Source organism: Nematostella vectensis, chromosome 8 (assembly GCF_932526225.1).
Source record: "Nematostella vectensis chromosome 8, jaNemVect1.1, whole genome shotgun sequence".
NCBI lineage: Eukaryota > Metazoa > Cnidaria > Anthozoa > Actiniaria > Edwardsiidae > Nematostella > Nematostella vectensis.
This window is the reverse complement of record NC_064041.1, coordinates 2,657,817-2,682,373: the sequence shown is the minus strand read 5'-3', so window position 1 is coordinate 2,682,373 and position 24,557 is coordinate 2,657,817. Positions and strand designations below refer to the sequence as shown.

Here is a 24,557-nt window from a genome sequence, read left to right as displayed (position 1 = left end):
TATTGTTGCTTACCTATGAACGTCTGGAAGATCGTGATGCATGAGATGGCTGATCTATTGTTGCTTACCTATGAAGGTTTGGAAGATCGTGATGCATGGGTTATGAGATGGCTGATCTATTGTTGCTTACCTATGAAGGTTTGGAAGATCGTGATGCATGGGTTATGAGATGGCTGATCTATTGTTGCTTACCTATGAAGGTTTGGAAGATCGTGATGCATGGGTTATGAGATGGCTGATCTATTGTTGCTTACCTATGAAGGTTTGGAAGATCGTGATGCATGGGTTATGAGATGGCTGATCTATTGTTGCTTACCTATGAAGGTTTGGAAGATCGTGATACATGGGTTATGAGATGGCTGATCTATTGTTGCTTACCTATGAAGGTTTGGAAGATCGTGATGCATGGGTTATGAGATGGCTAATCTATTGTTGCTTACCTATGAAGGTTTGGAAGATCGTGATGCATGGGTTATGAGATGGCTGATCTATTGTTGCTTACCTATGAAGGTTTGGAAGATCGTGATGCATGGGTTATGAGATGGCTGATCTATTGTTGCTTACCTATGAAGGTTTGGAAGATCGTGATGCATGGGTTATGAGATGGCTGATCTATTGTTGCTTACCTATGAAGGTTTGGAAGATCGTGATGCATGGGTTATGAGATGGCTGATATATTGTTGCTTACCTATGAAGGTTTGGAAGAACTTGATGCTCTGGGTTACGAGGTGGTTGATTTTCTTGATGACGTGAACGGAGGGAGGTACGCCGCTCTCCTTGGCAAGGGCAATCTTCAGGTCTACCATTTCACTGTAAGCTTCTGCTGTTTCGAACATAAGCTGGCGGCATATTTGCAGGTAATGCTGGGGATTCAGTTCTAAAAGGAGATGCGGAGACTTATCAAGGGATATGAAATAAAAATCCTACAACAGTACACAATTATCGTCTTCGATTTGTGGGACAGACATGGTCAATCCGTTGCACAGAGCCACCAGGATATCTAAAATTAATGATGCGCTTTTTAATTTGATCATTCGCGCATTTAATATCATTCGCGCATTTAATATCAGTCGAGCATTTTCAACAAAATCAAAATCTTTTGGAATGATATGTTGAATGATTTCACGCTTTCCTGTCTCTATTCACAATATTCTGTTTAATGAATGTCAACTTGCCACAGCGAGGAGAAGGGATAGCATGGTTTAACAATATAGTACCAGTATAGCATTCAAAAGAGACGGAGTGAACGGCAAAATCTGACTTATCAATGGTATTACAAGTCCTGTTTGTTAAAGTGACATAATGAAGGCCTTGAGAAACTCAGCACAAACTTGCAAAGTCAATATGGCATGTTTGTTTGAAAATTCAAATTTCAATCAAATTCAGTTCCCTTTTTAGAATTTGAAATTTTATCTATGCTTTGTTTGGCTAGATTGACATAAGTGAAAGGTTTTATGAACTTTAAACACGCACGCGCACTATAAAAGGGAGCTCCCTAGGAAAACTCCGAAAAATCTGTCAATCAAATCAGGCCAATACTAATTAAAATACCAAAATTAATCATTTCTCGAGCAAAAAAAACATGAAACATCGCAATGACTGAGGATTAGGTCGACCTGGCGGTAATGGCATCGCTGAAAAAATCGTAGTTTGTTTCGTAGGAAAGCAATTGATGAAGGACAGAAGTTGTTAGTGTAAACGAGCCTTTAAAAGGTCTCCACTACTCCTGTTACCTGCCAGCACGGCGCACAGCACGTCCACACGTCTCTTGTGCATCTTGCACCTGCGCTCTTTGTCCGTCTCCAGTTTAGCGAGCTCTTTGTACAGCTGGCTCACGTCTTGTTCTATCTGAACGTAATCAGACACGTGACCATCCAGCTCGTAATACTCTTTAGCTTGGGTGAGCCACCTCTGACCTTGCTTGAAGATTTCACGCGCCTTGAGGGAATTGAATTGATACAGAATAAAAATATAAATACTGTATGTGACCCAGCAAGGGAAGACGTACACCGGAGAAAAATATCGTTTTCGACATTAAGCAGAACCCTTTTACGATATGCAGAACGATATCAGTTTTTTTTACGAGGAACCATCTCCGGTTTTCAAGATCGATCGTGGTTCCGAGGGCAAGATATCGTTCTTCCGAAGAAAAGATCTTTCTTCCTGTTTTTAAAATCGTTTATCACCGAGGTTAACACTCGAGGGCGAGAACTTTCTTAAGATTTTCAAGATCGTTCTTCCAAAGAAAAGATCGGCTTCCCGAATACGAAATCTTTCCGGAATTTGAAAAAAATTCACCAATGAAAGAAAATCCCGAAGACAGGAACATTCATCCGTGTATGTATGGTACACAATGTTTTGACATTTCTTAGAAATGAATATAAATGGGATGGGTGTAACCATGCAGGGTGCAACCACCATGTTGTTTTCATGGTGCTCCACGCCCCCTTCTCTTTGGGATAGACCACCCTTTCAGAAATACTGCACCCCCCCTTCAGGATGCACCCATTTCTTTCACAAAAAATGGCATTCACAGAATCCCTTCACATAGATTACAAAGGTTGCAAGCACTTTGATGTTGATGAAAACGATAGAAGCCTAATTAATTTATCTAAGCTGACAGGATTAATTATTGATAGCAATAGCAATTGATGATATTTACAGTGTTTTAGGTGGCTTGTGATGATGATGATGGAGAGGATGATTATATATATATGATGATTAATATGAAGTTGTTTTCTTATATTTCACTCTTCCCTAGCCCAGTTTATGGTGACTCAGATCGGTGGGAATGTAGTCGCCTTGGCCAGCGTTGCACATCGGGGCTACTACCTCGGGATAGATGGCGCACAAGTCAGAGGGAAGGTGAGTACAGTTATTAACCACAGGTAACCCTAAGGATCCAGGCTACTATCGCGGTAAAGATGGCGCACAGGCGCCAAGCTTAAGGATCCAGGCTACTATCTCGGATAGATGGTGCACAGGTCAGAAGGAAGGTGAGTACAGTTATTAACCACAGGGAGCCCTGCAGATCTAGGCTTGATGAAAGGTGCTTACGAAAAATGAAAGTCAAGTCGTACTTTTAACCAAAGATGTCGGGTACATGCTTTCTACTACCTTGTATCTGGACTACTACTTTAAGGTTTACGATCTCAACATCAGGTATAAAAACGTCCTTAACCACCGGGATCGCTCTTTGTCAGGAGTACTTAGATAAAAGGTAAAGAAGTTCTGGTGAAGGCGCAAAAAGAAGCCTTGGCTTTTGTGTATTGGTGATTACTTGGCCTCAACGGCGAGGCTGGGATGTCTTTACCCAGAAAAATAAATTCCTTTACTTTATAAAAAAGACAACAATTTATCTAATATTTTATCGCTACAATAGCAAATACAGCTATCTAATTTTGATATACTACAAACATTGTCGTCCTTGGAAAAACGTAAAACTTGGAATATGGAATGAATTTCAACTTCAGCCATTTGAATTATCCTTTGTTTTCTGTCGTCACTGTCATGCAGTCATCATATCTTAAGGGTCTCATTGAAGAGGATGACATAATACTAATTCAGCCGTCTGTTTGTTGGGCGTTCGCTAACTGTTAGCTCATCTAATTCTAGTTCTTTGACAACTACTGTCACTTCTACATACACGAGTCTCCCGACCATTACGCTTCTCTGGAGTCATGCATGTTGCCGAGGCAACACGTTGGCGTTGACGCAAATGGATGCGTGTTGTCACCTGCGAGCTGTTACAAGAGTGAGCCCGCGTTCTTTGAGGCCAAGCTACTGGTGAGTTACTAGGGACGGAAGGGGGAGTGATAGCATAATTCAGTTGTTTTCGTCTTTTTATCCTAGTTATTGTTACTTCCCTGGATGTTTAGGCAGTTTTTATTTCGTTTTTTTTTTTTTAGCTCACGAAGCTAGCATTGCAACCGTTCGAGTCCGTTTAACACTTTTTTATACAACACCTTTGACACGTGGGGCTGCAACGCACGTTTCATTTACACCGTAGGCTTCGAACCACTACCTTTTTTTTCTTTTCCTCTCTACAGTTCAGTCCGTATGGTCAGACATATGTCCCAGACCACAGAACCACAGGAGGCTACCCAGCACCAACCCCAAGCTATCCTCAACCCGGGACCTATCCCCCACCACACCTCTCTGGTGGATACCCTCAACCCCCTCCTCCACACGGAGGGCACCCTCATCCTCCCCCACCCACTGGATATCCAGGTGGCTACCCTGGCACACACACTGCTCCTCCAGCAGGTGGCTATCCCACTGGACAGCACCCACCACCACCCCCAGCCGGCTACCCTGGATATGGCCCCCCTCCTGCAGGGTACGGCCCAGCTCCGGCAGGGTACGGCCCACCTCCAGCAGGGTACGGCCCACCTCCACCTAGCTATGGTCCACCTCCTCCTTACTAATGTGTACGTTGGAGCGCTGATGAGATGTTGGAGCGCTGAGTAATGTGCTGTTAAGGGTCCTCTGTCTGGAAATAGATTGTTCCGGATGGCAATTTTTCGTTGTATATCATAAAGGTATATTTACTAATTTGTACTTCAAACAAATCGTTGCGTTTGTAAAATAACTGGAAGAAAATTGACTAAGCATGTCCAACCATGTTTAAGTTTTGCCTTTGATTTTTTGTGTCTTATCATACATAGCCATTGTAAGGACAGATAAAGGTCAAAAGAACTTAAGTCGCGAGTCCTTGTAGGTCATAATAAGATCACGTACCATTGTATTGTTTCGTATCATAGAAAGGTCACATGACCCAGTCATAAGGTCACGTGTCATAGAAATGTCATGTGCCATTGTAAGTTCACGTGCCATTGTAAGGTCACGTGTCATAGAAAGGTCACGTGCCATTGTAAGTTCACGTGCCATTGTAAGGTCACGTGTCATAGAAAGGTCACGTGCCATTGTAAGTTCACGCGTCATAGGAAGGTCATGTCCCGTAAGAAGATCACGGGTCACGTGTCATAGTAAGGTCACGATCTGACTGCGTTCTGTCATAAGGTAACAAAATGTCAAAATACTTATGAATAAAAATAATTCAGTTCCCAAAAACCTGGATTTGTTTTATTCATACCCATAGGAGCACGTCAAAGCACTGACAAGGACACGAACAATTATCAGCTGGTTCCACCTGAATATTAAAAAATGCAGATGTAGTTTATTTGATTGAAAAAAAGTTGGCTGTACCCAAAGGCTGTACAAAAGATTTTCGGTTTAACGTTAACAAAATTAAAATAAGATAGCTTTTTACTATTTTAACAAATAGTCCTATATATATATAAATCTTGGGGAGAAGATCCTGAGATATTTCTTTTGTCAGCAATCTTGGTCTTTAACAACATGGCGTTCAATAAAAATTACGCAAAACAAGCCAGGCTTGATTTACCTGCGTACTAAAACCTAAAATTGCTACTGTAAAAAAAAAACCCGCCTCGTCCCCTCCGGCCCCTCGTGTCAGGTCTTGTCTAAACACCAAATGCCTTCCAGCTGTCAAGTCTCGTCTAAACACCACAGGCCTTGCAGCTGTCAGGTCTCGTCTAAACACCACAGGCCTTGCAGCTGTCAGGTCTCGTCTAAACACCACAGGCCTTGCAGCTGTCATGTCTCATCTAAACACCACAGGCCTTGCAGCTGTCAGGTCTCGTCTTAACACCACAGGCCTTGCAGCTGTCAGGTCTCGTCTAAACACCACAGGCCTTGCAGCTGTCAGGTCTCGTCTAAACACAACAGGCCTTGCAGCTGTCAGGTCTCATCTAAACACAACAGGCCTTGCAGCTGTCAGGTGTCGTCTAAACACCACAGGCCTTGCAGCTGTCAGGTCTCGTCTAAACACCACAGGCCTTCCAGCTGTCAAGTCTCGTCTAAACATCACATGCCTTGCAGCTGTCAAGTCTCGTCTAAACACCACAGGCCTTGCAGCTGTCAGGTTTCGTCTAAACACCACAGGTCTTTCAGCTGTCAGGTCTCGTCTAAACACCACAGGCCTTGCAGCTGTCAAGTCTCGTCTAAACACCACAGGCCTTGCAGCTGTCAAGTCTCGTCTAAGCACCACAGGCCTTGCAGCTTTCAGGTCTCGTCTAAACACCACAGGCCTTGCAGGTGTCAGGTCTCGTCTAAACACCACAGGCCCTACAGCTACAAAGACGCACCGACACCTCAGATGGTCCTTCACCAGGCTCCCTCTTCATCTCCTGAACCCACAAAGGCCTGGTTGCTCCGCCCCTAGGGGGGTTTGACACCCTGTCCACGAGCACTTGCGCGTGATTTTCTGAGTTAGCAGCAAAAAACGCGCGAAATTCGCGGGAAAAATCCGTCAAAATGCATCGAAGAAAATGTCAAATTATTCTTATTAAATGTGTAAAACAAGTAAAATGAAACCTAAAGAATTAAAGTTGGAGTCACAAGCTAGCTCATGTGTGTGTTTTTTCATACATTATGTAATAATGGTATGTAGATTTGGTTTGTGAGTTTTGAGATGCAAACTAAGATTCCGAAACATTGCCCCGCCGTCTTGTTTGTTTACATTTTTGTAAGACAAATATTTCGAATTCTAAGGACTCTCTACCCTAATAGACTATTAATCGGGGTCTACCTCTAAACTACCTCACTCCTAAGGGGCGAATTTTGGCCTTGAAGATAGACTACTTGAATCAACTAGTCTCTGAAAATTGATCACGTCATCTTGCTGTCCTTGTTTTACTGGGGTTGCACGAACCGGTTGTCTTAGCTTTTGACTAACTAAAATAACATATCAAGCACAGATTTGATGAGGATTTGCCAGAAGAAAAATTAGACTACAACTAAGCCTTGAGTTCGAGGAATATTTCGCCAACTTTGGCTAGAAAATGAGGTTATTGTAGGTGTATTTTATTTTTCAAACTGTCTGCGCGCGCTTCAGGGGCAATCGAAAATGACGCCATTACATGCGCGCGCACGCTATTTTTTAAGAGTTCGTTATTTTGTAGTCATTTTTAGCTGCAGGAAACAAATTTCTTGTGACCATCAGTGCAATATTTACCAAAAAAATAAAAATACAGTATAAAAGGCATAGGTATTGTAATTAAATCGTTAAATCGTCCGGGATTGAGTAATTAAGGCCCGTGGGAGAAGGCCGTGGATTTGATAGGCAAAGAAAACATCTCTTTTCAAATTTAAATCTTGAATTTTCATTCAAGATGGGCATTCGGCGATAATCAAGCTAGTTTCTTCCTCGGAATGCCTCCGAGCTATTCCATCTTGCTCTTACCACCGCCTTCATGACTAAGATCATCTGCGCCACATCACGACGCGCGGCGGTTGATAATATGCTTTGACGAAGTGCATCATGGGAAGGGTGTCAACCCCCCCCCCCCCCCCCTAGGAGAAGATGGCGAATGTAGCGGGCGCGCCTTGCCCCCTTCCCTCTTCTTTACCAACCCTCCTCCTTTTGGCTTCTTGCGGGCGCTATTTTCATTCACAAAAAAACATACCCTGAATGTTTGCTTCATGATCATGGTCTATCTTAGACATCTGTCTTGGTGAAGTTATTGATATTCAGGGTTGTATGCAGAGTTATATTTAGAGTTTTTGGTCGATTGTCGGCGATTTCCTTTTTTTCCTTCGACTTTAATCTAAAATTCAAAGTGATAACTAAACATAATATTTTGGCATAATATTTTGGCATAATATTTTTAATTTGACTTGTTCCAGTATTGTGATTGGATCACCGTTTCTTTATAGCATGCGGTTTCCACAACAGTAGGTATATTTAAGTTAATGTCACCTTGTTCTCGTTTGTTCTCATGCCAGCAATTGAATAATTGCCAACAGTTGATTAATTTTGTATGTGGTAAAGCCACCTAAAAGCAATAAAATATAAAATAATCATAAATGACTTCTTAAATATGAACTCTCTAATTTCCAACAGTCAAATCTACTTTATTGGTCTTTAGTATAAGATTGATAACAAATCATATTTTTGCAGTAAAGCATTTTCCGACATTTTTCAGAACTGACTTACTTCAGCTGTCAAAGAGCAACTTCTTCTCACAGGGGCGGTAAGGGAGATCCCTGCACGTTTCACGAGTTTCAAAAATCTGAAATCACGTTTCACGATCACGATAAACCGCAACTTTCGGCATTCACGAATCACGGCGAAAGTAGCAATCACGGTTTTCAATTTGTCTTTCACGGATCACGAAAATAACCCTTACCGCTACTTGTTCTCAAAATGTCTTCAAGTTGATTACTCTGCTTTGCGATAGATACAATCAAAGACAAGCTTATAAGTAATTGGATATAAAATGAAGAAAAAGATTCTAGCATCCTAGAGCATATACTCAGCATATACTAAGGTAGTAGGACATTTCGAGTATAATAAATGTTTCATATGTTTGAGCACGGTAGAATTAACGAGCAAGATCGCTTTACTCAGTATCACCTCCTCTTTTCTAACAGAGCCTCCATTTAACGGACACCCAGTGGACCGAAACATTTATTATCCGTTATACAGTGAAACCTCCTCAATGCCAATACACCATGCATTTTAGATAAAAGTAAATAAATAAGTATCAATATGAATAATATGCGTCCAGATATGATATCTTATGGACCCTTAACTAAATTTTGGGTCAGTTATCTTGCCATCTGTTACCTTCAGGAAGCGCGAATATCGATAAGAAATCGATAGTCGATAAGAGATCGTAAGTCGGCTTGAAAACATCTCTTATGACGACTCGGCAGTTGCTTCTGAAGTGTAGCACCCAATCGATAACGAATCGCAACTCGACTGGAGGGTATATTGGTCGATTCTTTCAGGACGACTGGGCCATTATCTTCGCCATCTTTAACGGCAGTAATCCTGTCATTTCTCTTGAAATCTCCAGCTCGTCCTTGAAAACAGCGACCGGGAGTCCAGGGTGGCTGTCGCAGTAGTTGACCACGTACTTATACAGCTCAAGGCTCTTCTGCAAATTGTCCACTTTTGTGCGGGTCTCGGAGCAGATGATCTTTCCATGGAGGCGAGCGACGCAGAAGTGAGACACAAGCGCCGGCCGCACTATATCATCATCATAGGTCTCGGGGAGAACCTGCTTCTGTTTCATGGAGTCTATTGATAAAAATGACGAAAAAAGTAACTCATAAAGCAAACTCAGAACACTGCGCTAAAGGACAGTGCCGAAAAACGGAAGACTAGTTCAAGTACCGCACGGTTAAACAAGCCTTTTTGTTTTGAAATGGCGGCTTTTTACCGGCGAACTGCCACATTTTGTCGATGCTAAGAAAACTAGAGAACAGCTGAGGCTAAAATTTTCTTTATGACCCCATTATTATCGATAAATCTGTCATCTTTTGTACAGTATGACTGTACATTTAGCTAAAACAGCCAGTGAAGTCAGCCTTTTGTATTTTACTCGAACAATTCAACACTTCGATTGTGTTTGTTTTCGCCACGTTAGTCAGCTCTGTCATGCCAAAGGGGGTGAGTGGTACTTAGGCAGTACGTTGCCTCTTTTACGTTTCAATAAATTATCAATGTAGTCGAATTTGCAATGCGGAGCATCCATCGTGACGTAATTAAGGAGGTCTGAAAAATTTATGCTCTTGATTATGAGATGGTTTACCTAACTAACCTATGAAGACTGATCTATCATGGCTTACCTATGAACGTCTGGAGGATCGTGATGCATGGGTTATGAGATGGCTTATCTATTGTTGCTTACCTATGAAGGTTTGGAAGATCGTGATGCATGGGTTATGAGATGGCTGATCTATTGTTGCTTACCTATGAAGGTTTGAAAGATCGTGATGCATGAGATGGCTGATCTATTGTTGCTTACCTATGAAGGTTTGGAAGATCGTGATGCATGGGTTATGAGATGGCTGATCTATTGTTGCTTACCTATGAAGGTTTGGAAGATCGTGATACATGATTTATGAGATGGCTGATCTATTGCTGCTTACCTATGAAGGTTTGGAAAAACTTGATGCTCTGGGTTACGAGGTGGTTGATTTTCTTGATGACGTGAACGGAGGGAGGTACGCCGCTCTCCTTGGCAAGGGCAATCTTCAGGTCTACCATTTCACTGTAAGCTTCTGCTGTTTCGAACATAAGCTGGCGGCATATTTGCAGGTAATGCTGGGGATTCAGTTCTAAAAGGAGATGCGGAGACTTATCAAGGGATATGAAATAAAAATCCTACAACAGTACACAATTATCGTCAACGATTTGTGAGATAGACATGGTCAATCCGTTGCACAGAGCCACCAGGATATCTAAAATTTATGATGCGCTTTTTAATTTGATCATTCGCGCATTTAATATCATTCGAGCATTTTCAACAAAATCAAAATCTTTTGGAATGATATGTTAAATGATTTCACGATTTCCTGTCTCTATTCACAATATTCTGTTTAATGAATGTCAACTTGCCACAGCGAGGAGAAGGGATAGCATGGTTTAACAATATAGTACCAGTATAGCATTCAAAAGAGACGGAGTGAACGGCAAAATCTGACTTATCAATGGTATTCCAAGTCCTGTTTGTTAAAGTGACATAATGAAGGCCTTGAGAAACTCAGCACAAACTTGCAAAGTCAATATGGCATGTTTGTTTGAAAATTCAAATTTCAATCAAATTCAGTTCCCTTTTTAGAATTTGAAATTTTATCTATGCTTTGTTTGGCTAGATTGATATAAGTGAAAGGTTTTATGAACTTTAAACACGCACGCGCACTATAAAAGGGAGCTCCCTAGGAAAACTCCGAAAAATCTGTCAATCAAATCAGGCCAATACTAATTAAAATACCAAGATTAATCATTTCTCGAGCAAAAAAAAACATGAAACATCGCAATGACTGAGAATTAGGTCGACCTGGCGGTAATGGCATCGCTGGAAAAATCGTAGTTTGTTTCGTAGGAAAGCAATTGATGAAGGACAGAAGTTGTTAGTGTAAACGAGCCTTTAAAAGGTCTCCACTACTCCTGTTACCTGCCAGCACGGCGCACAGCACGTCCACACGTCTCTTGTGCATCTTGCACCTGCGCTCTTTGTCCGTCTCCAGTTTAGCGAGCTCTTTGTACAGCTGGCTCACGTCTTGCTCTATCTGAACGTAATCAGACACGTGACCATCCAGCTCGTAATACTCTTTAGCTTGGGTGAGCCACCTCTGACCTTGCTTGAAGATTTCACGCGCCTCGAGGGAATTGAATTGATACAGAATAAAAATATAAATACTGTATGTGACCCAGCAAGGGAAGACGTACACCGGAGAAAAATATCGTTTTCGACATTAAGCAGAACCCTTTTACGATATGCAGAACGATATCAGTTTTTTTTACGAGGAACCATCTCCGGTTTTCAAGATCGATCGTGGTTCCGAGGGCAAGATATCGTTCTTCCGAAGAAAAGATCTTTCTTCCTGTTTTTAAAATCGTTTATCACCGAGGTTAACACTCGAGGGCGAGAACTTTCTTCCGATTTTCAAGATCGTTCTTCCAAAGAAAAGATCGGCTTCCCGAATACGAAATCTTTCCGGAATTTGAAAAAAATTCACCAATGAATGAAAATCCCGAAGACAGGAACATTCATCCGTGTATGTATGGTACACAATGTTTTGACATTTCTTAGAAATGAATATAAATGGGATGGGTGTAACCATTCAGGGTGCAACCAACATGTTGTCTTCATGGTGCTCCATGCCCCCTTCTCTTTGGGATAGACCACCCTTTCAGAAATACTGCACCCACCCCCCCCTTCAGGATGCACCCATTTCTTTCACAAAAAATGGCATTCACAGAATCCCTTCACATAGATTACAAAGGTTGCAAGCACTTTGACACCCTTACCCCCTCCTTTGCATAACACCCAGGGTTCAAAATAGCGGCTGGCTACCGGCGATAGCCGGCTGTTTACTGGTGTTTACCGGCACTTTTTTTCTGTATTCCTCTTTCATAATTTGGGGATGCAGGCTTTTTTCGCCACCTAAATTAAAAAAGCTGGCAAAATCTAGCAGATTTCAAAAAAGTTATTTTGAACCCCGACACCTCTCATCCCCCCCCCCCCTTTGCCACTGCCCTACTAGGATGTCAAAAGGCCTCACCTCTTCAAAACCACTGACCACTTTGTCGGGTACTGACTGCTCATATGACGTCACTTCTAAGGACTCAAATCTCAGTGGATTCTTCTCATCCCCTTTCTCATCAGCTGGTTCTGATGTACAGCTTCCTGGGATATTGCAATTATTGAAAATGTATGGTTACAAATTGTTCTATAATAAATTATTTAACAATAACACTTATTTATTAACAATAAATAAGTTGTGTTTTCTGTAGGAACTTTGAATTTTAGGAAACTGATAGTGTAGCTTTCGCAGAGATCTGTGGCAGGGTTCGTACAATTTTCCACAAATGAAATTCAAGGACTTTTAAGGACTTTGTCAATGACTTTTTGTAGAAATTCAAGGACTATTGATACGATAAATTCATAGAGAAAATAGAGGGCAAATAAACTTTTCCAAGTCTTACCAAAGCTTTTATCAATTGTACATAGTCTATTTTCGTATTGAAAATAAAAAGTTATTGAACAGTGATTTCAAGCAAACGTTCGCCTACAGATTTGCAACTTTGGGTGAGATCTTCAAATTTTCAAAACTTTCTTTTTTCAAAGCCTTTTGCTTTTTCTTAGCACCGATTCGCAGTGCAATCGACTTGGTGAGGAGGCCTAGTTGTGCCCTTTGAACAGTTTCACTTGTTCTCTAGTTCTTCTTGGCATTTTCGCTTACAGCTTACAACAATCTTCTCCTTGGCCCTTCTCTAGTCTTCATGACATTTGATCTAATGTTTCCTCCCTTAACTTGCCGCATCTAGCAGCGCCTTACTTATATCTAGATCAGTAAGCCCACGATTGTGAACAACTTTATTAAGGTTTTTAACTGACATTTGCAGAGAAGTCTCTTTCGACTCTTGCCTGACCATGAGAGAGTGTCAACAGATACAAATACAACTCTTCCAGGCTAGATGATGTAAGAAAAATCCATTCAGAATCAAGGAAAGAATATTGGGCCCAAGTATAACAACAACTCATAATTCAGAAGGTGAGTTCTAGGGGATGAAGCGTCTCTGGTCCTTTATAAAGCCCTGTAGGAGAGACAGCAGCATGATTTTAGAGCACTACGATCATGTGAAACACAGCTTTTTGGTTTTATACACTCGTTGGTGGACAATATGCATGAAGGTAATCAGATCGACGTTTTGGTGATGGATTTCAGTAAAGCATTTGACAAGGGAAATCACCGACTCCTTATATCAAAGTTAAAGCACTATGGCGTTTGTGTTAAAACCAATCAGTGGATTAAGTCCTTCCTATCTGCAAGGAAGCAGAAGGTGGTGTTTGACGGGGAATAATCTAAAGTTGTAGACGTCCTCTCTGGAGTACCCAAAAACTCTGTATTGGGCCCATGTCCTCTATTACATTAGCGATCTCCCAGACAATCTGACCTCCTTCGTGAGATTCTGTGCAGATGATACTATCTTATATTTAATCATCAAGTCTACCGAGGATGCCTTCACTTTGCAACAGGACCAAGACTAATTAGCCATGTGGGAGAAACAATGGAGCATGGAATTTCACCCAGCTAAATGTAAGATCTTAAGGGTTGGACGCAAGCAAAAACCTACACACAATACTTTTCACGGCAAAACCATGTGTGCTGTCGACTCGGCAAAATACCTTGGGGTAACCCTTACATCAGACTTGAGGTGGATAAGCATATAAACAACATCTGCAACAAAGCAAGCAGCACCCTCGGTTTCCTTCGGCGTAACCTGAGAATAGGCTCCCCCAAGCTAAAGACGTATGCTTACTTCGCGGTAGTGCGCCCATACATTGAGTATGTGTGTACTGTATGGGACCCATTCACAAAGACAAACATCATCAGAATAGAGATGGTACAACGCCCCCAGCAAGGTTTGCGCTTCATCACTACGACAGAACAGCAAGTGTGAGTGAGATGCTCAATTATCTGGGTTGGTCCTCACTAGAAATCCGAAGAGAGCAAGGCTCCTGATGTTCTACAAGATACACCATGGCCTTGTTATCACTGATGGCCTGCCAACGGTCTCGCCGATGTATAGAATAAGCGGGCATATGAATAGCTACAAAGTGCCACCTTCAAGAACCTACTATCACAAAAAATCGTTCTTCCCGCGGACCATCAGGGATTGGAACTGTCTACCGGAACTAACTGAAAGGGCAGCCAGTCTTAACGCTTTTAAGAAAGCAAGCGAACTATTATTGCATTGACTTATGTAACTCTACTTATTATATTTTTGTTATTATCGTTTTTGTTGAAATTATGATACCTTATAAGAATCTTCATAAAAGGAGATGGGGTTATATAGAAGAAGAAGTACGCACCCACTGTCCAGCTTGTGGCGAATGGTCAATCCGAGAAATATTTCCGAGAGAACAAGAAGGCCTTTTTTGAAAATCAGAGTAAACGAGATCTTGCTTTTCTTAAGTACCAGAACGAGAAGTCGAATCTCTAAAATTCGAGAATCGAGATGCCTTAAAATTTGATGAGAAAATCAATATATCCAAGGAACCTTCTTGTAGTTAAAATCCAAGAAGATGGTCTTCTGGGCTTGCTCAGCTTTCTCCACAAATTCTGTGTACTGGAGCACCAGGAGATCACAATCTGCTATCTTCACATGCTTGTAGCCCACCACCATCATCAGCAATAGCTAGAACATGGCGAAGCACACTTCCTTTCTTTGTACAATCTGCGTATGATCTATGCTGATCCTGTTTTTGGGCATGGATTTTACATACTTTATCTTGTACAAAGAAAATGAAAAGAAATGACTCGCAAACCATATATTTGGCTACAATTTGCTATTAATCTTTACTCCAATAAGATTTACTTTTATTTCTTTAATCGAATATTTTTCAAGGAATTTCAAGGACCAATAATAAGAATTCAATCACTTTCCAGACCTTGAATTTCAAATTTTAAAATTCAAGCACTTTCAAGGTTTTCAAGGACTTGTACGAACCCTTTATAGGATCTGTGGGACCTTTGAATTTTAGAAAAGTGATAGCTTTCACAGAGATCAGCATCCACATATTTGGGGGTGGGGGGCATTATAACAAAGTGGGGATGCTCTTACATAGGTCCTTTCACATAACTTATATTTTTTTGATATTGAAATCATTTTATTACCTTTGTCCCTATTTTCTTCTTCATTCTTACTCTCCAAATCTTCCTTGTTTTCTTCATTATTTTCCTCGTCCTCCTCGTCTTCAAAATCCTCCCTCCTTATCACGTTTAGACAGTATTTTGCCCAGCATCGAGCAATATCAGCCTTTGTTTGAGGGAGTTTCTCCTTCTTTTGTCGTTCGAATTCACCATCAGTCTCTTGGACAGGTTCAGCCACGTCACATTCCATTGCTTCACAGAGCACTACACTTGCACATGCTGAAAAAAATTACATTTGATAATTTTAGACAATGGTAACATGCATGGAACTACTGTTATCATTTAAGTTATAATAATCCATCACCATCTTCACCCTCAATTCCATCATCATAACCATCATCAACACAACTACAATCATTATTACCATCCCAACTATCATCATTACCATCATCACCAACAACAACATCATTGTCACGATCCACAACTCCACCATCACCATAACCATCATCACCATAATCTTCATCCTTATCATCATCATAATCATAATCATAATCATCATCATCATAATTATCAACAGACTATCATAACCATTATTATCAATATCATCAAGACTTTCAACCACACCACCACCATCATTACCAGCATCATAATCATAGCAACCATTATCTTCTTGTGACATCATCACCACAACTTATACTAACTACTGTAATAGCACCTTAGCAATTGTTTTCTTTTCCAGTTTCTATTTGAAAAAAGTTACATACCCAAGCAATGCCTCGCCATGTTATAGTTCCCCTGTGTTATATAATACTGTGACAGGGTGGCACAGTTCAGCGACCAGTCAAGAGGGTTGTATTGTTTGGTGTCCAGCTGACGCTGCAGGGTGGTGTTGCAGTACTGCCCACTGCGCTTGCGGTTGCCGAGGGCACCATGGACTTGTGCTAGGTAGTACAGGGTGTGTGTGAATGCTGCTTCAAACTCTGACTCCCTGTCATGTTCTGATATACTTTCTTCGTCAGGATGGAATAGCCTACAAGATCAAAAACAGCCCAGAGTTCACTGTTAGTGCTTATATATTAAGTGTAGCATGTGGGAATATCAGTGGAAAATATGTCTTGACCATGAGCAACAAACATTACATTGGAGTCTTTTTTATAGTTAATTTTGCAGATAAAATACTCATACTGCAAGTTTTTTGTGATGAGATGGTTTTCTCTTAAACACGAAACCGTGCTATAAAAGGGCCTGTGCTAGGCGTTTGTCACCTTTACTTGTCATTCATCCTCTGAACTGACAACAGCTCCCGGTAGCGCTTTGAATAACAATGTGAATAGAGAGGAAGACTTTTAATTGATCCTGCTTAAATTATTTCAAATTGCAACAATTCATAGCTTAAACTCTACAAGGAACATTCAAAAAGATTTTCATAAACCGCAGAATGACAATAAACACCGCTATATGTTGAATTACAATTACACGCGTTGTTATGCGATCTAATATCTACATTTTAGCCTTTTACCCCAGCAGAATTCCTCCTTTGAAAGTAAACCTGTAATATAACAAAGCTTTTGTAAAAAAGTTGTTTTAACCACTTAATAAAAGGATGAGCGAATCGCAAGGTACTAGCCGCAATTGATAAATATACTACCGTTGCACAAGTCACGTTGCAGATGCTAAGTTGTAAACAGACGATTTAAAAGCGAAATAATTTTAAAATCTCCAGCAAAATTGCTATACTGTAGGACTTAATTTCTCGTTTCCATTGCTATTCTTGCTGTAAACGGCTAAAGATTGTCAGTACAGGCTTTGTAACTCGACAACTTGCATGTTCTTTACTGTGTAGCGGCTATAAAGATATTGTGGGCTCGTAAACATGGCGGAGACAAGGAAATCCATGAATAACCCCAAGAAATCGGCGCGTAATTCGAATTCAACTCAAATCTTGGTCAAATTTTTGTGAGAATCAGCTCCTTTTGTGATTCTAGATTTCATATGTGATGTATAAGTCTACTTTAAGTTTCTAAATATGTTTTATTTTTGCCTCTGAATTGTACGATATATAAGCAAATCGAAGAAATTTATTTTCCCGCTTCGAGCTCCGTTACCACCTGCCATCTTTACTTCTGATTTGAATTCAAAAGGTGTCGATTGTGGGCGGTCCTTACACTTTTATAGCACGGTTTCGTGATGAAACTTTGTATCTAATCTATAAAAGAAAACCGTTTTTATGGTGTTTAAGTTTTTATATACATTATTGTAAGTTACGTGATGATATAACAGCACATTATAGCTATGTATTGTTTTTATTTGTATGTATTTTTGTACCTATCGAAAAAGAAGTATCATGTATAATACACATCCCAAATTTGAAGGTATTTTTTGAGTCAAAAACAAAAGGGTGAAGAGGAAGGGTCCCCTTTACATCTTCCAAACAAAGATGATATTTTATCATAGAAAACTTAATTCTTTATCAAGGAGTTATTATATTTTACAGTTTACAGAAAGGCCATGATACACGGCCAAAATTATTATTTAAACCATGACATCAAAATAAGGATTGTGTATATTCTGTATGAATTTTTGGTTATGCATAATAGCACTTACTCATGAATCGTGTATGGTGACCCTCCCACATCCTTCCGATATCTGTGATACAGCTTCTCAGCTCCCTCCAGAAATCCTAGTGCCCGAGTAGCGTCGTTCCTCTGACTCCACAGGATGCCCAACTGGTTCATGCAATGAAGGGCAAGCGAACTGCACCTATTGTCCAAATTTCCCTGCACACAACTTAAACATCGCACAAAGTGTTCCTCTCCTGAACTGGTCTCCTCTGTCTCCATATAGTTAACGCCAAGCTGATAGTCTAGAGCAGCTATCAAAAGCGAGGCAAACTGATCCCCCTCGCTTTGTAAACCCTCCAAGACTGTTTTCATTTCTTGGAGCAAGTTTCTTGACGCGTACTTTGACTTATAAGGCTCCGACTCAGGATCATTTTTAGATTCCTCTTGAGACAGGCGTCTCGATTCTTTATATTTCTCGTATCCTTCATTTTTAAGCCAGTTTTTGATTTCCTCCACGCGAGAATCCAATGACAGTTCCACCTCACTTGTGTCCGCCATCTTGGATTTGTAAAATGCTACTGCCACGGTATCTCTGTGTTTGATTCCCAGTCTCTCTCGCTAAAGGTAACCCATACTACACGGGGATGCAGAGCCGCCCAGGGTGTGGCACATTCTCTCCATCATACTTGTCAACTCTCCCGCAGTAGGCGGGAGTTTTAAAGATTTAGGACCCCTTCTCCCGTTCTCCCGCGTTGAGCACCAAATCTCCCGCTTTATAGCGATTTTTATCGCTTGCGAAAAATTATCCTATAGAAAATCGTCATTTTGCCTATTTGAAACAATAATTCCCTTGCGTAGCGCAATTTTATAGAGTGGATTTGTTCGTGAGAGCTTTCTATACGGCAAACGTCTGGGTTGCAAATTAGCACACGCTCAGGCTTTTAGTGGCAAAATAATAGCAACAACAACAACAACAAAAAACTTCAGCGCTTACGAAAAAGCCAAATTCTCTATTTTTGAGAAAGCGTTTAGTTTCATTTAAATATTTTATTTTTTGTCGTTTTCTGGTGTGACAGGCGCAGTCATTTATGATTTTTTGTTTAATTATTTTGTTTTGAATTTGCCACCCAGAAAGGTCACGTGATCTCTTAAGGGGTAGAAGTAGAAGTAGATCAAACTGAAGTAGATCAAACTCAAGTAGATCAAACTCAAGTAGATCAAACTCAAGTAGATCAAACTCAAGTAGATCAAACTCAAGTAGATCAAACTCAAGTAGATCAAACTCAAGTAGACCAAACTCAAGTAGATCAAACTCAAGTAGATCAAACTCAAGCAGATCAAACTCAAGCAGATCAAACTCAAGTAGATCAAACTCAAGTAGATCAAACTCAAGTAGATCAAACTCAAGTAGATCAAACTCAAGTAGATCAAACTCAAGTAGATCAAACTGAAGTAGATCAAACTCAAGTAGATCAAACTCAAGTAGATCAAACTCAAGTAGATCAAACTCAAGTAGATCAAACTCAAGCAGATCAAACTCAAGTAGATCAAACTCAAGTAGATCAAACTCAAGTAGATCAAACTCAAGTAGATCAAACTCAAGTAGATCAAACTCAAGTAGATCAAACTCAAGTAGATCAAACTCAAGTAGATCAAACTGAAGTAGATCAAACTGAAGTAGATCAAACTCAAGCAGATCAAACTCAAGCAGATCAAACTCAAGTAGATCAAACTGAAGTAGATCAAACTCAAGTAGATCAAACTCAAGTAGATCAAACTGAAGTAGATCAAACTGAAGTAAATCAAACTCAAGTAGATCATACTCAAGTAGATCAAACTGAAGTAGATCAAACTGAAGTAGATCAAACTGAAGTAGACCAAACTCAAGCAGATCAAACTCAAGTAGATCAAACTCAAGCAGATCAAACTCAAGCAGATCAAACTCAAGTAGATCAAACTCAAGTAGATCAAACTCAAGTAGATCAAACTGAAGTAGATCAAACTCAAGTAGATCAAACTCAAGTAGATCAAACTCAAGTAGATCAAACTCAAGTAGATCAAACTCAAGTAGACCAAACTCAAGTAGATCAAACTTAAGTAGATCAAACTCAAGCAGATCAAACTCAAGCAGATCAAACTCAAGCAGATCAAACTGAAGTAGATCAAACTCAAGCAGATCAAACTCAAGTAGATCAAACTCAAGTAGATCAAACTCATGCGGTTGTGGGAGTATAAGGCAGACCTTGTTCAGAGACAAGAAAAGCAAATCTAAGTGTTTCAAAATGTGTTGGTTTGTTTAAAGAAAGACGCAAGGGAAAAAACAAAGAGTACTTCATAATTTTATTGAATTTTCCTCTTAGAGGCATAAAATACTGCTGTTGTAGTGATAACACATAACAACTATAAAAGTACAGTATAAAATCATAAAACCATTTCGATTTGAACCCAGAAGGGATGTAAAAACTCTTCTGATTTAAAAATAAGTCTATATATTGTATATACTATTTATACCTTTTATGTTCAACTTATCCTATTAAATACAGTGCTGTAGTAGACTTTGAAATATTGGGGGGGGGGCACAGCCACGCCCCTACTGGTTATTCCCATATAATTTTTTAAAAGAATGGGGGGGCACAGCCACGCCCCTACTGGTTATTCCCATATAATTTTTTAAAAGAATGGGGGGGCACAGCCATGCCCCTACTGGTTATTCCCATATAATTTTTTAAAAGAATGGGGAGGGGCACAGCCACGCCCCTACTGGTTATTTCTTTATAATTTTTGAAAATATTGGGGGGGGGCACAGCCACGCCCCTACTGGTTATTTCCTTATAATTTTTTGAAAATATTGGGGGGGGGCACAGCCACGCCCCTACTGGTTATTTCCTTATAATTTTTTGAAAATATTGGGGGGGGGGGCACAGCCACGCCCCTACTGGTTATTCCCATATAATTTTTTAAAAGAATGGGGAGGGGCACAGCCACGCCCCTACTGGTTATTTCCTTATAATTTTTTAAAATATTGGGGGGGGGGGCACAGCCACGCCCCTACTGGTTATTTCCTTATAATTTTTTGAAAATATTGGGGGGGGGGGCACAGCCACGCCCCTACTGGTTATTCCCATATAATTTTTTAAAAGAATGGGGGGGCACAGCCATGCCCCTACTGGTTATTCCCATATAATTTTTTTAAAAGAATGGGGAGGGGCACAGCCACGCCCCTACTGGTTATTTCCTTATAATTTTTTGAAAATATTGGGGGGGGCACAGCCACGCCCCTACTGGTTATTTCCTTATAATTTTTTGAAAATATTGGGGGGGGGGGCACAGCCACGCCCCTACTGGTTATTCCCATATAATTTTTTAAAAGAATGGGGAGGGGCACAGCCACGCCCCTACTGGTTATTTCCTTATAATTTTTTAAAATATTGGGGGGGGGGCACAGCCACGCCCCTACTGGTTATTTCCTTATAATTTTTTGAAAATATTGGGGGGGGGGGCACAGCCACGCCCCTACTGGTTATTCCCATATAATTTTTTAAAAGAATGGGGGGGCACAGCCATGCCCCTACTGGTTATTCCCATATAATTTTTTTAAAAGAATGGGGAGGGGCACAGCCACGCCCCTACTGGTTATTTCCTTATAATTTTTTTAACATAATGGGGGACACGTGGTCCCCACCCTTTGTTACAGCCCCTGAATTAGCAGTCTGACGGAGATGTTTGCTGTCTTTCAGTCTCTATACTCAGTTCCCAGTCTCGTCTTACGGGTGGTTCACTAACTATTTTGTCTTTTTCTTTATTTTCCTCTTGTTGCTCTGTAATTTTCTCTAAGGAAATCAGTGGTTTGGTCAGACCATCTTTCTCAGTGCCATCACATTTTTCTGGACACTCTGACGTAAGAAGTTCAGCCTCAGGCACATTCAGTTTTGCCATAAGTTCCTCTAGCTTTTTCGCTTTTCTTTGTTCATTCTCTTGTATGATGGCATACAAGTGCTCTGTGAGCATCTCCTTCCGTTCTGTTTTTCTATGTAGATCAAGCTTTGATTCAACAAATTCTTTCTCTGCTCTTTCATAGCATTTCCTAGAAAGGCAATTAGATAAACTCTGTTTTTCCAAGGTAAAGATGATAAAGCACTAACATACAATCATTATTTCGTGGCACCATCAACATCATGACATTTCATCAGCATCATTAACACTGCCACCATCATCATATAATTTTGTCTTTACCAACATCACTATCAAGACAGCTCCATAAACAAACTCCATAGAAAATGTTATTTTTTTTAAATGCACATTCCTTGATTTCAAGTTCTGCTATTTTTTTTATATGTTTGTGGCCATTTAAAAGATAATTTCCAATGAATTTTTTATCTTTAACTCATGGATTCGCAAACCCAAAAAGTGGTGTTGATTACTCCCTCCTTCACCCCCTGAAGAGGAGAGGGAAGATAAGAATTCAGTGGCTCCTTTTCTCCCATTAAGTCTCTGCTTCCTTCACTTTATTGTCTTTTCATTTTTACATGCGCAAAAGCTAGAGACATTTTTGTCATTGATTTCCCCTCATGAAAAGCTGGCTGAGAAATTTCTAGTGATTTACTTCACAAATTATATAATGTCACGATGATTGTCTAGAGTGGGTGTATAAACCTTCATCACTATCTGTTGCGGTTACAGTACAGAGTTGTCGCACTGACACCTGTTGCTGTAGTAAACGGTCTTTTATAAAAGACTGCTTACTAAAGTATATATACTTACTGCGCTTGCGCAAAGTCACGTGCAGCTTCTTCTATCTTGTCTCTAAGAATTGCAACATCTGCTGATAGCAGCGTATCCAGGTGACTAAGCTCATTCTGGACCAACTGGAGTGTTTTGGCTTCTGCTTGAGTTTTACGGTATCTGAATTTAGACAAGATAGATGTATAAAGCCAAGTCATTGTTGTAAGGCATTAATGCATGTACTGTAAGCAAAAACAATATATACAAATACAAATGTAATTCTCTATCCCGCAACACATGTTTTTCATATGGACACACATATAGTTGTTTAGCTGTGTAGCAAGGATTTTTTCTAGGGGGGTGGATAGGGTTGGTTGGTGTAGATTTTTGGGGAAATGTGTAAAATCTCATGATTCCTAAATAAGAAAAGACCGCTATATGCTAGCTGAGGCAGGCTGGGGTGAAAATAAACACACTCCCTCCCCTAAGACCTTACATATTTACATACTTCCTTGTTAACACATTTTTATCTACCTTAGTTTTAGTGTTTCCTGCAAGGCAGCTTTCTTTTTCTTGTTCTCATCTTCAATTTCTTTCTGTTTCTGCTGTAGTTTTTCAAGAGATGACAACTCAATTGCTTGAATCCTGTGTAAAAATAAAAATATAATTTCTATATAAACTATATTTTTCTAATATGTTTGTTAAATAAGTTACGAACTATTCCTTAATATATAATATACAATGTGAAATAATTGTTGTCATAGCAATGAAAGCAGTTAAGGAAAAAAATTATATCTATTTTGACTCAGTGTTTAAGAAAATATACGTATTTTTCTTCTAATACCAAATTGAAAATGGACACGATTATTCTTATAAAGGTTGTGCTAAGTTACTTTTTTAATTGTCCCAGACAAGGATGTGCAGTTAGTTCTCCTAAGTTTTTTATTGAAACATCAATATTTTTGCTAAAACGCACTTCGTGTAACGTTAGGTTATATACCTTTCGGGTTCTGTTATCATTCCAGGCTCTGCATCCATTTGTTTTTGTTCTTCCAACTCCACTGATGAAGGTTTTTCCTCTTGAATTTTACTATCTGGCGGAGAAAGTGATCTTTCTGACTCTGGTGCAGGATTTTCTCTCGGGATTTCACGTACACTTTCATCATTTACTTGATCTTTGTCATTTTCAACACTTTCAACAGATTCTTTAATTATCTTTTTCTCACTTTTTCTGATCTTTTCTCTGACTCGAGACTTTTTTGTAACGACCTTTAGAGAAGACTTTTTCAAAGGAAATTCACCATTCTGTTTTCCCATCGATTCAGTTTCTCCATGGTCTATTCTCATCCGTCGTATTTCATCTTCTGTAAAGCCTGCCCAACTAGACATCCTTGAGATTTGCGTATTTTTCAAAGTGATTAAAATCAAGGCAGTTTACAAATCAAAACAAACAAATCATTGAAGAACGGGACGACTCTGCCGCCATCTTCAAACCTTACACTAGAACTCAGGTCACCTCCTCTTGACATGGCGTGACTTGCTATGCTGCCAACCGCCACGTCACCCGTCACGCAAGCCATCATTAGTGAATTTATCTATTTATTTTATTTTTTGCAGGCCGCAATATGTTTATTTGACCTTTTCGCCGGAGTGTTTCAAGAGAAGTTGAGATAGGGTGGGTTCCTGATAAATTTAATCCATTAAGAATTTGTTTTTGAAAAAAAAATCATTTTGTGGTTACCATAAATTACATGCTATTGCAAAGGATTAAAAATTATTTTCTACCCTCTCTTACAATAGCTGTACTCAGTTATGTGATGTACTATATCTATATATAAACTGTTACGTTATTTTTTCTAACTTGTGATTTTCTTGAATATTGAATGTATGTGTTTTCTTTTCGTTACGTGCATCTGATAATCATTCACTCATGTTAATAAGTACAGTGCAAAATACTTTGACTCGAAATGTCTAAGAATATAGTTAGCGAGAATGCAGAATGTTATTAGTAATTCAATATTCAATTAAACAAAAAGGGATCTCACTGTTTTAGAGTAATTTTCCCGGCAGCAACAT

General features: G+C 39.9%; 4 protein-coding genes and 1 long non-coding RNA gene across 5 annotated transcripts; 1 reads left to right on the top strand and 4 right to left on the bottom strand.

Moving 5' to 3' along the window:
* Window positions 1-48: 48 nt before the first annotated feature.
* Window positions 49-1,963, bottom strand: LOC116605462 (KIF-binding protein). The gene is made up of 2 exons (XM_048731676.1): window positions 1,734-1,963; window positions 49-877 (listed from the first exon to the last, which is right to left on the bottom strand). Exons 1-2 carry the CDS (start codon window positions 1,774-1,776, stop codon window positions 627-629), a joined length of 294 nt encoding a protein of 97 aa, XP_048587633.1. The 5' UTR covers window positions 1,777-1,963; the 3' UTR covers window positions 49-626.
* Window positions 1,964-2,731: 768 nt separating this feature from the next.
* Window positions 2,732-5,073, top strand: LOC116606032 (formin-like protein 5). The gene is made up of 3 exons (XM_048731673.1): window positions 2,732-2,865; window positions 3,616-3,786; window positions 4,050-5,073. Exons 1-3 carry the CDS (start codon window positions 2,770-2,772, stop codon window positions 4,425-4,427), a joined length of 645 nt encoding a protein of 214 aa, XP_048587630.1. The 5' UTR covers window positions 2,732-2,769; the 3' UTR covers window positions 4,428-5,073.
* Window positions 5,074-7,680: 2,607 nt separating this feature from the next.
* LOC125570246 lies at window positions 7,681-8,328 on the bottom strand. Its single transcript, XR_007312592.1, has 2 exons — window positions 8,021-8,328; window positions 7,681-7,859 (listed from the first exon to the last, which is right to left on the bottom strand). It is a non-coding gene; the product is annotated as an uncharacterized LOC125570246 (long non-coding RNA).
* Window positions 8,329-8,628: 300 nt separating this feature from the next.
* LOC5501167 (KIF-binding protein) lies at window positions 8,629-18,382 on the bottom strand. The gene is made up of 7 exons (XM_048731668.1): window positions 17,803-18,382; window positions 15,963-16,228; window positions 15,223-15,477; window positions 12,103-12,227; window positions 10,992-11,196; window positions 9,964-10,152; window positions 8,629-9,109 (listed from the first exon to the last, which is right to left on the bottom strand). The coding sequence occupies exons 1-7, from the start codon at window positions 18,315-18,317 to the stop codon at window positions 8,814-8,816; spliced, it is 1,851 nt and encodes a 616-aa protein (XP_048587625.1). The 5' UTR covers window positions 18,318-18,382; the 3' UTR covers window positions 8,629-8,813.
* A 3,032-nt stretch (window positions 18,383-21,414) lies between these two features.
* LOC116611882 (RAB6-interacting golgin-like) lies at window positions 21,415-24,022 on the bottom strand. The gene is made up of 4 exons (XM_032372496.2): window positions 23,482-24,022; window positions 23,016-23,126; window positions 22,521-22,661; window positions 21,415-21,843 (listed from the first exon to the last, which is right to left on the bottom strand). The coding sequence occupies exons 1-4, from the start codon at window positions 23,868-23,870 to the stop codon at window positions 21,462-21,464; spliced, it is 1,023 nt and encodes a 340-aa protein (XP_032228387.2). The 5' UTR covers window positions 23,871-24,022; the 3' UTR covers window positions 21,415-21,461.
* Between the last annotated feature and the right edge of the window lie 535 nt (window positions 24,023-24,557).